At 44.6% G+C, this 15,312-nt stretch overlaps 1 protein-coding gene across 1 annotated transcript in view; it reads left to right on the top strand.

The window, feature by feature from the left end:
• Window positions 14,256-15,312, top strand: part of LOC107643967 (cytochrome P450 82A3) — a 3,033-nt gene continuing 1,976 nt past the window's right edge. Inside the window, exon 1 of the mRNA XM_016347727.2 lies at window positions 14,256-15,141. Within this exon, the coding sequence (XP_016203213.1) occupies window positions 14,365-15,141 (777 nt within the window). The 5' untranslated portion in view covers window positions 14,256-14,364. The remainder of the gene's footprint in view (window positions 15,142-15,312) is intronic.

Here is a 15,312-nt window from a genome sequence, read left to right as displayed (position 1 = left end):
GGGTGGGGAGGAGTTAGACGAAGATTACGTGGCGGATAGTGCAGTCAATGAGTCGTCCGATGGTGGCGATGAGGATGAGTTTTTGCCGGAAACACCTGCCAGGGCTGTGGCGCGCCATGTGCTGCCTCCACCTCACCCGATTCTGGCACTATTGGTAGTCCCAAATCACTATCACAGTCTGCATTTGGACGCGATGTAAGAGAGGACCCCGGTTTCTGACACATGTGAAGAGGATTACAACCTAGACGGCGAGGGTAGAGTTTTGGGTCCGCCATAGGTTCAGAAACCGAGAGGTGGTGCTTCAGGGTGTGAAGAACTACAGTATTCGCAGGAGTGCTGAGTACCAGGTGATCGAGTCCGACTGGTTAAAGTACCATGTGCAGTGCCGTCAAGCCGGCAATGGGTGTTAATGGAGCCTCCGTGTGGCCCTTCATCAGAATCTCGGATACTGGTAAGTTCAAATTTAATTGTGATTTTGAGTACTTTTGTATGATATATTATGTAGGTTAGAGATATAGTTGAAGCATAAATGTTTTGTTGTGACTACGGAGGTTCGGAGGTTTGGTGGACCGCATAGTTGTCTAGCACCCACCATGTCTCAAGACCATCGTCAATTAGATAGTAGTCTCTTCTGTAGGGTCATAATGCCCTTGATACATGGATGCCTTGAGAGACGTCTCACCGGTGATAGCGGACTGGGCTGGTCATTTCAGAAAGGAGATCTGGCTTCAACATTGCGATAGTGGGCGGAGCTTTGGACACATGAGCACAAATCTATCCGAGTGCATCAATGCAGTGTTGAAGGGGACACGGTACTTGACGATTTCAGCCATTGTGCAGATCACGTATGAGAGACTATAGAAGTTATTTGTTACGAAGGGCCGAGAAGCGCAGTCCCAGTTGGCGGCTAGAAACCGCTTCTCGCAGAGACTCTTGGCCGCCATTGAGAAGAATAGGGAAGGTATTCCGAAGATGCGTGTGACCTACTGCGATAGCCGGGCGTCTGTGTTTGTTGTGGAGGAGCTAGAGCCGTTCGAGGGATGGGGGCAAGGTTCCTTTCGGGTTCGGCTTTCGGAAGGTACGTGTGATTATGGATTATTCCAGTCTCTCCACTATCCGTGCCACCACCACCACGCACTTGCCGGATGTGCTGTCGCTAGCATTGAGTGGGCCCCGTATCTGCATTCAGTCTACAGGCAGGAAGCTGTGTTCAAGGTGTACGAGATGGAGTTTCCACCCATTCCCGACGAGTCGCTGTGGGCAGAGTGGCATGGTACGATGCTGTGTCCTAACCCAGCCATGTGGCGGAAGACGACCGGAAGACCTGTGTCCACCATATTCCGAAACAATATGGATGAGGTCGAGCGGCATGAGAAGCAGTGTGTCTTGTGTAGGCAAGTCGACCATACTAGACGGGGTTGCCCTAATCAACCCACAGGAGATGCCTAGGCCATTTTAGTTTGGATGTACTTTACTGCTGTTTGTGATTTTAATTGAAAACGTAATTTGTTAGGGTTCCGTTGAAGATGTAACGTGTTAGTTCTATTTGTCACTGTTACATTCTATGTTTTAGTTATGGGTGTTAATGTGATTACTTAACTTCGAGTGAAGTCTTTTAAGTTTAACTAATTTGTAATGATAGATCTGAATTTTCTGTAACTATGAAAGTAAGACAAACTAGTAACTAAAAATAAACACAATATCAATCCAACCAAAACACAGAACAACCTAAAAAGTACATACATAACTACAGTCCAACTACAATCGACCCAAGAAAATAAATAAATAAATAAATACATATAACTACATACATACTTACAATGCAACTAAAGTACAAAACAATACACAAAGTAAACATAACAACATAAATATCATTGGTGGTGGGGATCCTAGTAGTGGTGCCTGTACCCGGTGCCACATGGTGGAGGTTGAACCTGGCACTGAGGTCGAGACGGTCTAGGGTCTCTGATCGGCATCGTCGGGGCAGCCGGCTGCTGGTGAGGAGGGGCATGGTATGGCTGGAGCCCTCCCAACGGTGGACCTGTGACGTACTGATGTAGCTGGAGTTGAGGTCGAGAAGGTGGCGCATGGAGGGGTGACACGAAGCTGGGATGAGGTCAGATACATACCGTAGTCGTGGGAGGGCAGGGTCGCATACTGGCTACCCAGCCGAATATCCACCCCAACCAACCTGACACATCCCAGGAGAACATATACAGTTCGTTAAGTAACATCCCAAAAGAATTGATAATTATTTAATTCAAATACATAAATAAATATTTCTCACCTAGCGGCCATAGGATACTGGTAGACCCCTCTATTTGGTGGACACCACTGAGAAAATCTTTGATAGATCCAAGACATCAAAAGCAGAGTACAGCCAGTGATATCTGTGACCCCCCGTTGTGCCACCGAACAAAGTGACTGATACGTCCAGGCCAGCACAGCCAAGTCCCAGGAAAACGCCCTACACTTCTCAAAGTCCCGGAGCAGTGGTAGCCAACGAATGTGCACCAGATTGTTGGACTTGTCGGTCATCAAATACCCTCCGATCAGTAACATAATTTAGCACCTGGCATACTGTTGGAGGGTCTCGGGATCGTCTGTCGGGGGCATCTGGTGGACACAATCCCGCAATCACACAAGCTTCAGCGTGAAGGACTCCTTCCTCTACGCAGCCTGCTGTGCTGCCACGGGAGGCCTGGCGCTGAGTAGCTGCTCCACCAACGCCCACGTCTCCGTCTGGTACCACCTACCAAAGTCACGGAGGCACCTCCCGACGGGGTTACTGTTCCGAGGGTTACCTGAAACTGTAGGTCGATCTCGAATGAGATCTTCTGTACTGGTCGGAGATGACGTGTCCGGCTGGCTGGTTGCGGCCGGAGCTGTTGTGTCTGACTTTGTTAAACTGACTGCACCTCTGATCCTTGGTCACCGGAGGGTGGGGGGTACTTGCAAGAGACTCCGATGCTTAAGTTAGCATGGGTATTAAACAGATTTTTAGTAGAATCAGAGTATGAGTTATACATGGGTGCTCCAGTGTATTTATAATGGTGTGGAGTGACCTTTTTAGATAAGATAAGTTAGTTATCTTATATTATCTTATCTTATCTTTGGGTGAGGTCAGCTTATCTTCAAGGGAACCGCCCCCCTTATCTCTGTAGGCTCGGACTGCCTGTGGATTTGGGTCGTGTTCCTCTATTTGGGCCCTTTATTAGGATTTCCTGTCGATTGGCCGAGCTCTTTAGAAGAAGAGGTCGGATAGTCTGACCTGAAGAGGTCGGTCGCTTTGTCGCCAATCATCCCGGGTCGGATAGCTCAACCCAGCGTATGAACAGTGCCCCTGCTTGAGCTCGGTCTTCTTTTTTGAGGTCGAGTCCTTTGACTTCGGTCCTTCTTTAGTAAAACCGAGTTGAAGCATTTTGTCGATTTCTTCCTTTTGTAGAATCTTTTGAATGTAGAACGTTTTCCTCTAAAAGCGCGCGCTTTTATACCAGTGCCTTGTTCTTGGGAATGTGCGAGGGTTTAATACCTTCATTAATTGGTATTAATTGCCCCATTTTCCTTAGCTTTTTATTTTGAATTTCACAATCAAAAACGGTTTCTCTTCTTCGCTCTTCTTCGTAACTTCTCCCTTTACTCTCTCGCTTTCTGTTTCTTGCTTAGAGTTCGAGGGGTGGCTCTTTCGCCTGTCGCTTCCGCTTTTCTGCTTTCCTTTGTGGCTTTCTCCCATTTTCCCAGGTTTGGTTCTTCTTCCTTTCTCTTTCTACGTCACTTTTTGTGTCTGTTTTAAGAAAGTTTTGATTTTGCTTGGAGAAAGTTTGGATCTTTCTACCTTTTGTTGTGCCTGATCGCTGTGTGTTCTGGAGATTCTTTGTCTTTTGCATGAGCTTTTTCACTTTTCCTGTTGCTTGATGCTTTTAGGGCCTTTGCATATTATCACCGTTTCTGCTTGCACCTTCGATGATGGTTTTTGCTTGATTCTGAAAAAGGTTGTGTCTTTGATGATTTTCTGCTTGGCATTTTTGATGTTGACAATGCTCCTTGCTGATAGACTATAGGAAGATAGTGGTTTTGATGACTTTGTGTTTTTCTTCTTTGAAATGTTTGCTATTTGAGATCTTCTTTTCTTGACGTAAGCTGTAGCTTTTTCCTGAAACCTTGCTTTGTTACTGCCTCCAAAGGATGCCCCAAGACTTTGGTTTGAGTCTTGGGGTTTTTCTTTTCTTGTTTGTTCGTCTGTCGAGTTATTTTGCCCCTCGTCCGAGATGTTTTTTAGTAATCCAATCTTCTTTTCTTATTTTAGGATTAGTTGGCCTCATGTCTTCTCGCAATAACGTTGTAGAGGTATCTTCTAAAGTTCCCGAGGGGATGTCCGATTGGCTGGACTCCCTTATCTTAATGTGTGTCTCTGTTGTGGATGCTGAATTTTGTGTAGAGCTGAGGAAAAGTCATAGGATTTGTGGTAGCAGTGCTCGGGAGAGGGATTATGAGCTTGTAGCTCCTGACTCTGATGAGAGGGCTTATTTTCCTACTTTCATCGAGGGGGAGCGTCCCTTCTTCTACGCCTATGAATATTTCTTCAGCCAGTTGGACATTACTTTTCCTTTTACTGCTTTCGAGACCGACTTGTTGTGATCATGTAATATTGCTCCATCCCAGCTTCATCCGAATTCCTGGGGTTTTATCAAAATATTTCAACTGCTTTGCCAAGAGTTAGGCGTAACACCTTCTGAAACTCTTTTCCTCTATCTTTTTGTCTCGGCCAAGCCCAGAGGTTCTTCCAAAAAGAAAGCTTCCTGGGTTTCTTTTAGATCGGCCCAGGGGCATAAAGTTTTTGTCATGTATGATGGGTCCTTTAAAGATTTTAAGAATTATTTCTTCCGAGTCCGTGCTGTTGAGGGGGTCCGGCCCTTTTTTCTTGATGAGAATGACGAGCCTGCTTTTCCTCTAGAGTGGCAAAAGAATGTGAGAGTGCCACGTTATACATGGGAGATGCTTAATGAGGTTGAGCGGGCTTTTGTAGTTGTTTCTTGAATATTTGTGGGGGGAACGGCCCTTTTTTCTTGATGAGAATGACTGATCCTCCACAGACTTCTGCCATTGCTTCTGGTGCTCCTCCCAACAAGAAACAGAAAACATTTGAGGCCTTTAACCTTGATGCCCCTGATTTTAATGCAATCGAATTCGTAGATCAGCAAATCGGTCCCTATGGTACCCTCCCCATGGATGATGTGTCAATCCTTCGCCATCAAGATTTTATAACCCGAAACAGTATTAAAATGGCATATGTGGGGGCTGTCATGTACCGAACTGCTCAGAATCTTCCTCTCCATGCCACCAAGGAGTTTATGGAGGAGGCTAAACAGGAGTTCGACCGAATGAAGGGCCTGAAGGAAGAGCTTGAGGTAAAGGTAGCCAAGTTGGAGAAGGATCTGGAGAACGAAAAGGTGAGTTCCCTTGCTCTGGCGGCTTCTGTGCGGTTGGCCAAGGACACGGCATTGAGGCATAATGACAGTTATGTGACATCTTATCGGGAGGTGGTGCGCCTGAGGGAGGAGTTGGAGAATGCGCGAGCTGATTACTCCGAGCTCCACGGTCATCTTGTTGGCAGCGTAACTGCTGCCTATGAGAGGTTGAGGGAGCAGGTTCGGATTATTGCTCCCGAGGCCGACCTTACTCTTTTCAGCCAGGATAATGTTGTGAGGGATGGTAAGATTGTCCCTGATGACCAGGATGATGATGATGTTGAACCTCCCCCTGTGTCTTCTGCCAAAGTGTCAACCTCTTCAGTTCCTCCAGTTATGTCTGACCCGGATTGCCAGATTCTGAACCGAGATGATGGAACCGTGGATGCTGTGCCTATTCAGACTCGGCCTCCTTCTCCCCGTACTGATGCTGCCGGGAAGGCTCCCGATCTTTGCTGATTTCTCTTTAGATATTCGTGTAGTCGGCCCGGCTTGTGGGCTTTTAAACTCCTTATTTGTAGTTTGAATATTTTGCTGACTGTTGATATTCCTTTTGGTTGCTGGTTTGGCAACTTTACTTTGAAAAACAACAAGTAGCTTTCAAGCTTTTGGGCCTGACCCTGAAGCTTTATAATATTGTATTTTATATCCTGCTTGTTTGCGCTTGTCTTAGCACTTTTTGAAAATGTCGGAGCCTTCGGCCTCTTTGGATTGCTTTGCACTTGTTGCTTGTGGGTTGGATCCTTTGAGGTCGTGGATGGGCGGTTCCAACTTGTTTCTTGGTTTTCTTGCTCTTGCATGTATTTTTTAGCGATCCATAACCGATTTCTTTGCGTTGGTCCTCTTTCCAGTTACTTTTGCAGTCCTCTGTTTTGGACCTTTGCTAGGTCTCTTTCCGGGACTACTTTTATAACTTGTTTGTGGGAGGTCGACCTCTTTATGCCGTCCTCTTCTAAGTTATTTTTGTAATCCTCTTTCTTAGACCTTTGTCAGGTCTCTTTCAGGGATTACTTATATAACTTATTTTGTAAGAGACCGACTTCGTTAGGTCGATCTCTTCTAAGTTATTTTGTAATCCTCTTTCTTGGACCTTTGTCTGGTCTCTTTCAGGGATTACTTATATAACTTATTTTGTAGAAAACCGACTTCGTTAGGTCAATCTCTTCTAATTTATTTTTGTAATCCTCTTTCTTGGAACTTTGTCTGGTCTCTTTCAGGGATTACTTATATAACTTATTTTGTAGGAGACCGACTTCGTTAGGTTGATCTCTTCTAAGTTATTCTTGTAATCCTCTTTCTTGGACCTTTGTCAGGTCTCTTTTAGGGATTACTTTTATAACTTGTTTGTAGGAGACCAACTTCGTTAGGTCGATCTCTTCTAAGTTATAGCAATTTCTCTTTTATAGGGTTGGCCAGACCTCTTTCCAGGGATTTGCTGATAACTTGGGTTGACTTGGTCCGACTTCTCTATGTCGGCCAGTCTTTAAGTTATTATTTAGCAATCCATAAGACCTCGTCAGGTTCTTTTTTCGGATCACTTTCGATAACTTCTTGCATTATTCTGTGTTCATCTTTGCCGATTTGTAGAAGGTGGTTTCTGTCTTTCTTCGGTCGACCTTTAGATGAATCGCGTTTTCATCTTTATTGGTCTTCCATCGTGATCGTGCAGTGAATCTGTTTTTCACTTTCTGCTGATCTGTTGCTTTATAATCGGACGATGAATGCTTCAGATTAATGCGTCTTGAGAATTTGTAGAATATCTAAAAATATATTTTATTCAAAGGCAAGTGCAAATATATACATGCGGGAGTTTTTCATCCCTTTAAGTCGGATAATTTCTGGATCTCAACTTGGTGCCTCATTAAAAAACCTTTTCAGGAAAAGGAGTGCATCCGAGGTCTGTTACCTTCTCTAGCTATAATACCTTCTTAGGTTGCAAGCGTGCCATGACCTGGGGAGCTCTCATCCATCGAGTTTGGACAGTCTGTAGTAGCCCTTTCCAAGTACTTCTGTAACTCGGTAGGGTCCTTTCCAGTTTGCTGCCAGCTTTCCTTCTCCAGGTCGAGTTGTTCCAATATCATTTCGGATTAGAATGAGATCATTCTCAGCGAAACTCCTTGGCACTACCCTTTAATTATATCTCGAAGCCATTCGGCACTTTAGCGCTTCTTCTCTAATCCGAGCTCTTTCTTGGATTTCTGGAAGTAGGTCGAGCTCTTCTCTTTGAAGTTGAGAGTTGGCTTGTTCATTGTAGTGGACCACTCTAGGGGACCCTTCCTCGATTTCTACTGGGATCATTGCCTCCACTCCATATGCTAGTCGAAATGGTGATTCATTTGTGGTGGAATGTGGCGTTGTTCGATATGCCCATAAGACTTGTGGAAGTTCTTCGGCCCAAGCTCCCTTTGCATCTTGCAGTCTCTGTTTCAACCCAGCCAATATGACTTTGTTGGCAGCTTCGGCCTGTCCATTGGCTTGAGGATGTTCGACGGAGGTGAACTGGTGTTTTATGTTCAAGTCGGCTACTAATCTCCTGAAGCCTGCATCCGTGAATTGAGTGCCATTGTCTGTGCTGATGGAGTATAGAACCCCGAATCTCGTGACAATATTCCTATATAGGAATTTCTGACTTCTTTGAGTAGTAGCGTTGGCTAGGGGCTCTGCCTCAATCCACTTTGTAAAATAATCTACTCCGACTATGAGGAATTTGACTTGTCCTGATCCCTGGGGAAAGGGTCCGAGAAGATCAAGTCCCCATTTTGTAAATGGCCAAGGTGGGGTTACGCTGATGAGCTCTTCTGGCGGGGCGATGTGAAAGTTGGCATGTTTCTGGCATGGTGGGCATGTCCTTACAAACTCTGTAGCTTCTTTTTGTAGAGTTGGCCAGTAGAATCCCGCCCGAAGTACCTTTTTGGTGAGAGCTTGTGCCCTGAGATGATTGCCACAAATGCCACTGTGTACTTCCTCTAAAACTTCCCTTGTGTTGGAGGTCGGCACACATTTTAGTAGTGGTATTGAAATCCCTCTTTTATATAGGGTGTTGTTTATGATGGTGTAGTACTGAGCCTCCCGTTTTAACATCTTTGCCTCCTTCTCATTTGTGGGGAGTGTTTCTGTTTTGAGGTAATTAATTATGGGGGTCATCCATCCTTGATCCTGACTTGTTATGGCTAGGACTTTTTTCTCTTCCGAGATTGATGGATTCTGCAGCATTTCCTGGATGAGGCTTCTATTGTTGCCTCCTAGTTTGGTGCTGGCTAGTTTTGAGAGTGCGTCAGCTCGGGTATTTTGTTCGCGGGGTATGTGGCAGATCTTATATTCCCTGAATTGTCCGAGCTGTTCCTTGGTTTTATCCAAATACTTTTTCATGGTGGGATCTTTGGCTTGGTAGTTCCCTGTTATTTGTGAGGTGACTACTTGTGAATTGCTGAAGATGTTGAGTTTTTGAGCTCCAACCTCCTTAGCCAGCTTCAAACCGGCTAGTAACGCTTCATATTCCGCCTGGTTGTTTGAGGATGGTAATCCAAATTTGAGAGAAAGCTCAACTTGGGTTCCTTGGTTGCTTTCTATTATCACACCTGCGCCGCTTCCAGTTTTATTTGAGGAACCGTCTACGTAGAGATTCCATTCTGTGGGGGTTTCCAGGGTATCTGTGAATTCTGCAATAAAGTCGGCTAAGTACTGTGATTTGATGGCTGTCCGAGCTTCATATTGGAGGTCGAACTCGGATAATTCGACTACCTATTGTAAAATTCTGCCTGCTAGATCTGTTTTCTGTAATATCCCTTTTATGGGCTGGTCGGTTCGAACCTTAATGGTGTGAGCCTGGAAGTACGGGCGAAGTCGTCGAGATGTCAGTATGAGAGTATAGGCAAACTTTTCTATTTTTTGGTAGTTTAGTTTGGATCCCTGCAGCGCTTTACTAATGAAGTATACAGGTTATTGCCCTTTGTCGTCCTCCCGAACCAGTGCTGAGGCTACTGCCCGACTTCCTACCGCAAGGTACAATATGAGTGGTTCTTCCTTTCGTGGTCGAGTTAGAATAGGTGGTTGTCCTAGGAGGTTTTTGAAATCCTGGAAGGCTTGCTTGCATTCCTTTGTCCATTCGAAATTTTTTCCTTTCCTTAAAGTGGCGTAGAAGGGGAGAGATCTTATCGCTGATCCCGCTAAGAATCTGGATAAGGCTGTCAATCTCTCGTTGAGTCGTTGTACCTCTCTGACACAAGTTGGGCTCTTCATGTTGAGTATGGCCTGGCATTTGTCTGGATTCGCTTCAATTCCTCTTTGTGTGAGCATGAAACCTAAGAATTTGCCCGCTTCTACTACAAAGGTGCTTTTTGCGGGATTGAGTCGCATGTCGTGCTTCCTTATAGTGTCGAACACTTGAGCCAAGTCGGACAATAATGTCTCTTCGCTTTGTGTCTTTATCAACATGTCGTCCACATAGACTTCCATGATTTTTCGGATGTGATCTGAGAAGACTTTATTCATTAGCCTTTGATAAATAGCTCCCGCATTCTTGAGACCGCAAGGCATCACAATGTAGCAGTAATTTGCTTTTGGCGTCAAAAACGAGGTCTTTTCTTGATCTGGTGGATACATGGGGATTTGGTTGTATCCGGAATATGTATCCATAAATGAGAGGTATCTATATTCAGAGGAAGCATCTACCAGAGCGTCGATACTTGGGAGTGGGTAAGGATCTTTTGGGCAGGCTTTGTTGAGGTCGGTGTAGTCGGTGCACATTCGCCACTTCCCATTTGATTTTTTCACCAAGACGACGTTAGCTAGCCATAGTGGGTACTTGACTTCTCTTATGAATCCTGCCTCCAGTAGTGCTTGTACCTGTTCTTCCACAGCTTGGGATCGCTCTGGCCCAAGTTTTCTTCGTCTCTGCTGTACCGGCCGAGATCCTGGATAGACCGCCAACTTGTGACACATTAGCTTGGGGTCTATGCCTGACATGTCTGCAGCTTTCCATGCAAAGAGATCGAAATTATCTCGCAAGAACTGTACTAGTAATTCCTTTGCATCTCCTTTCAGGATCGTGCCAATATTAGTCATTTTGTCCGAGGTGTCTCCGATCTGAACTTTCTCTATTTCACCTTCGGGCTGTGGACGGAGTTCTTCTCGTCTCTGAACTCCACCAAGCTCAATTGTATGGAACTCTTCTCCTCTGCCTCTGAGGTTTAGACTTTCGTTATAATAGCGGCGTGCCATCTTTTGATCTGCTTTTATTGTGGCTATCCCCTCTGTAGTTGGGAATTTCATGCATAGATGTGGAGTCGAGACTATTGCGCCGAGTTGATTTAGTGTTGTCCGACCTATTAGGGCATTGTAGGCTGAACTCACGTCGACCACAATGTAGTCTATCTTGAGTGTTCTGGATTGGTTACCTTTTCCGAAGGTTGTATGTAGTGACACGTATCCCAGTGGTTGTACTGGGGTATCTCCCAGTCCGAACAGGCTGTTCGGGTATGCTCTAAGCTCCTTTTCTTCTAAGCCGAGTTTGTCGAAGGCTGTTTTGAATAAGATGTTGGCAGAACTCCCTTGGTCTATTAATGTGCGGTGGAGATTGGCGTTTGCTAGTATGATGGTGATGACCATGGGATCGTCGTGTCCTGAGATGATACCAGATGTGTCTTCTTTGGTGAACGTGATCGCAGGGATGTTGGGTGCTTCCTCCTTTCCTTCGACATGATATACTTCTTTGAGGTATCTTTTGCGGGATAATTTGGAGATTCCGCCTCCTGCGAATCCTCCATGTATCATATGGACATGTCTTTCTGGCGTACAAGGTGATCGCTCAGCTCGTCTGACATCTTCATCTCTTCGTCTTTTTCTTTGCTCATCGTCTCGGGTGGCCAGATACCGATTTAGTTTTCTTTCTCTTACTAATTTTTCTATGATGTTTTTTAAGTCGAAGCATTCGTTGGTGGAATGCCCTCGGACCCGATAATATTCACAGTATTCGTTCTGATTTCCTCCTCCTCTTTTGCCTTTGAGTGGTCGAGTTGGGGGTATCTTTTTTGTGTTACAGACTTCTTTGTAAATATCCACAAGGGACACCCGAAGAGGGGTGTAATTATGATACTTTTTAATTTTTTCGCCCGTTCGATCTTCCTTCTTCTTGGATTCTTTATCTTGGTAGGTGAAACCGGATTTCGAGGCTTCTCCAAGTTGGGAATTTTCTTTCATGTTGATGTACTTTTCTGCCCGCTCTTGCACCTCGTCTAGAGATGTGGGGTATTTCTTTGATATAGATTGGCTGAAAGGTCCCTCTCGTAGGTCGTTGATGAGGCCCATGACGGCAGCCTCTGTTGGCAAGCTTTGTATGTCTAAGCATGTTTTGTTGAATCTTTCCATGTAGTTGCGAAGATTTTCCCGATCTCCTTGGTTGATACCCAGTAGACTGGGAGCGTGCTTAGCGTTGTCCTTTTGGATGGAGAATCTGGCCAGGAACTTTTTGGCCACGTCGTCGAAGTTTGAGACGGACTTCGGATGTAGGTTGTCGAACCATCTAATTGCTGTCTTTGTGAGAGTCGTTGGAAAAGCTTTGCAGCGAATGGCATCTGGAGCATCGGTGAGGTACATTCTGCTTCTGAAGTTGCTGAGATAATGGTTGGGATCTGTGGTGCCATCATACAAAGTCATATCCGGAAGTTTGAAGTCTTTAGGGATTTTAGTCTTCATGATTTCCCTAGTGAATGGATCTTGATCCTTGCGAGAGTTGTCCTCAGGGTGGTCCGGGTAGCCTTTGCTTTGAGATCGGCTTCAAGTTGTAGGAGTTTATCTTCTAATTCTCGACGTCGCCTTACCTCTCTTTGTAGATCCTTGCCAACTTCTTGCTGGTACTGGCTTTCTTTTTCGAGTTGCTTTAGGCAATCTTGAAGTGCTTCTATTACTCCCGGATGTGATGAGTTTTTGTCTCCATTAGATTCTGGAGTATCCTTTGGTGTGGCATCTGTATTTTTGTGCGGCGTTCTGTCCTCTAGATCTGAGTTGTGGTCGTTGTCATGGTCGTCCGCTATGGTGATGGGATGACTTCCAGGTTCCCCGGCAACGGCGCCAATATTCCGAGGGTTACCTGAACTGTAGGTCGATCTCGGATGAGATCTTTTGTACTGGTCGGAGATGACGTGTCCGGCTGGCTGGTTGCGACCGGAGCTGTTGTGTCTGACTTGTTAGACTGACTGCACCTCTGATCCTTGGTCACCGGAGGGTGGGGGGCACCTACAAGAGACTCCGATGCTTAAGTTAGCATGGGTATTAAACAGGTTTTTAGTAGAATCAGAGTATGAGTTATACCTGGGTGCTCCAGTGTATTTATAATGGTGTGGAGTGACCTTTTTAGATAATATAAGTTAGTTATCTTATCTTATCTTATCTTTGGGTGAGGTCAGCTTATGTTCAAGGGAACCGCCCTTATCTCTGTAGGCTCGGACTGCCTGTGGATTTGGGTCGTGTTCCTCTATTTGGGCCCTTTATTGGGCTTTCCTGTCGATTGGCCGAGCTCTTTAGAAGAAGAGGTCGGATAGTCTGACCTGAAGAGGTCGGTCGCTTTGTCGCCAATCATCCCGGGTCGGATAGCTCGACCCAGGGTATGAACAGTTACCGTGTGCACGTAGGCCTAGGTGGTACGCCACGTCCTGCAGGGTGATAGTAACCTCACCCCACGGGAGATGAAACGTGTGCGTCTCTGGACGCCATCGCTCCACGAGTGTCGAAACCTGGGAGTTTTCAAAAGTGAAATCCCTGAGGGGCACCGTGTCGCCGAATCTGGCCTCAACCAGATACGGGACGATGGTGTCGGATGGAGGAAGAGTATGGTTCACTCGCCTTTGCAGTAGGAGGTGAGGCCTCTGAAGAATGAAAAAAAAAGTATTCAGCCTTACAAATAAAATATTCTAAATTTTCAGGTTACTGGATTCTATCTCTTTTTTTTTTAGTAATTAGACCGGCTTAACATGGTACACAACACATTAAAGTTCAGCAAATATTTCCATCTAACGTACAACTACTTCTACTGAAGAATGTACTTCCATGTTTCTAGCCTACACATGTCTCTAAATTACATTTTTCATAATAGGCAAATCCTAACTATAGCATTATAAATACTAACAACCTAACACAAGAATAACAGAGTTCCAAACTAATAATTATGTCATACCAATCTAGCACAGACAAATAGAGTTCTAAATTCTTCCTAGAGACCTAACTGCTAACTCATATAACTACGTTCTAGTTCTTCATGACTACCTTAACAATGGCCACATCCTTAAATTAAACAAACATAAGAAAACTAACCTCGATGTCGGCCGCCCCGGCGTAATGCGTCGTCTCGTTCAGCCTGTTGATGTCTCCCTCATTCCCCGCCTCGCGTGCCATCACCGATTCAGTCGAAGGTATGGTCAGAAAGCGTTAAAAGAGGGGAGAAAGAGGTTGACAAAGTCAAATTGGGACCCGGAACTAAGCTGGAAACGACTTATATATATAGACACGGACAGGCCTTATAAATGAGATATACACATATCACGTTGACGTGCCTTATCTCATTTACACTGTAAACGAGATAAAGCAAGGAAATTTAAATCGATAAATACTTTTAAAATTATTTACTTTGGTAAATATTATATTTATTTTATTTATTAAAATAAAAAATTCTCAAATAAACACCTTTAGAAAAAGATGTTTTGGCGGCTTTTACATGAGTGGAGGCCAGAAAATAAATATGAATCAAGCATAGCAGTATCTGACAAAAAAAAATAAAAAATGCATAGCAGTATCCGCAAGGCGTGTCGTTTATTTAAACTCTATTATTCTCCCAGTAGAATTTTCCACAAATAATCCCATCTTCTCTGCTGCAGCTCCATACACAAAAGCTTATCCATCAAAAATGGATTTAGTCGTTGCAATCGGAATCCTCTCTCTTACCATCTTACTCTGTTTTCTTTTGTTTCATTGCTCAAAAGTTTGTCCCATGAAAGAACCTCCCCTGGTGGCTGGTGCATTGCCTATACTTGGCCACCTTCTACTCTTCCATGGTTCACAGCCACTCCACATAACTTTAGGAGCCATGGCCGACAAATACGGACCGCTTTTCACCATCAAGCTTGGTTCCACAAAGATTGTAGTACTAAGCAACTCCGAAATGGCTAAAGAATGCTTCACCAAGAATGACAAGGCTGCTTCCTCTCGCCCCAAACTCATTGCAATTGAAAATCTATCCTACAACCAAGCCATGTTCGGCTTCGCTTCATACGATCTATATTGGCGCGAAATGCGCAAGATTGTTACCTCAGAACTTCTCTCAAACCGCCGCATGGAGCTTCTACGTGACGTTCGTGTCTCCGAAGTTCAAGCTTCAACGAAGGAGCTCCTTGGCGTTTGGTCCACTAAGAAGGATGAGTCTGGCTACGTGTTGGTGGACATAAAGCAATGGTTCGCAGAATTGACGTTCAACATGGTTCTTAGAATGATTGCTGGGAAGAGATTCTTTGGCGTAATGAAGTCGGAGAGTGAGGAAAAGGCACAAAGGTGTGTGAAATGTGTTAAGGATTTGTTGCGTTTGTTTGGAGTGTTCACTGTTGGAGATGCTATTCCTTCTCTAAGGTGGTTGGATATTGGGGGTCATGAGAAGGCCATGAAAGAAATTGCCAAGGAACTCGACAAGGTTTTTGTGCTATCACATATAAATGTTTTTTTTTTCTTGTTTTTTAATTTCTTCTAATTAAGGGTTAACAATTAAATTTGTTTCATAATTTTAATTATTTATAATTTATTTTCTTCAAACTCGAAAAAAGAAAAACAAAAAGATTATAGCATTTTCATTGGTTTAACTGAG

This window comes from Arachis ipaensis, chromosome B05, assembly GCF_000816755.2.
Source record: "Arachis ipaensis cultivar K30076 chromosome B05, Araip1.1, whole genome shotgun sequence".
Classification (NCBI taxonomy): Eukaryota; Viridiplantae; Streptophyta; class Magnoliopsida; order Fabales; family Fabaceae; genus Arachis; species Arachis ipaensis.
Note: the sequence above shows the minus strand (reverse complement) of the source record. Positions and strands in the feature narration are given on the sequence as shown.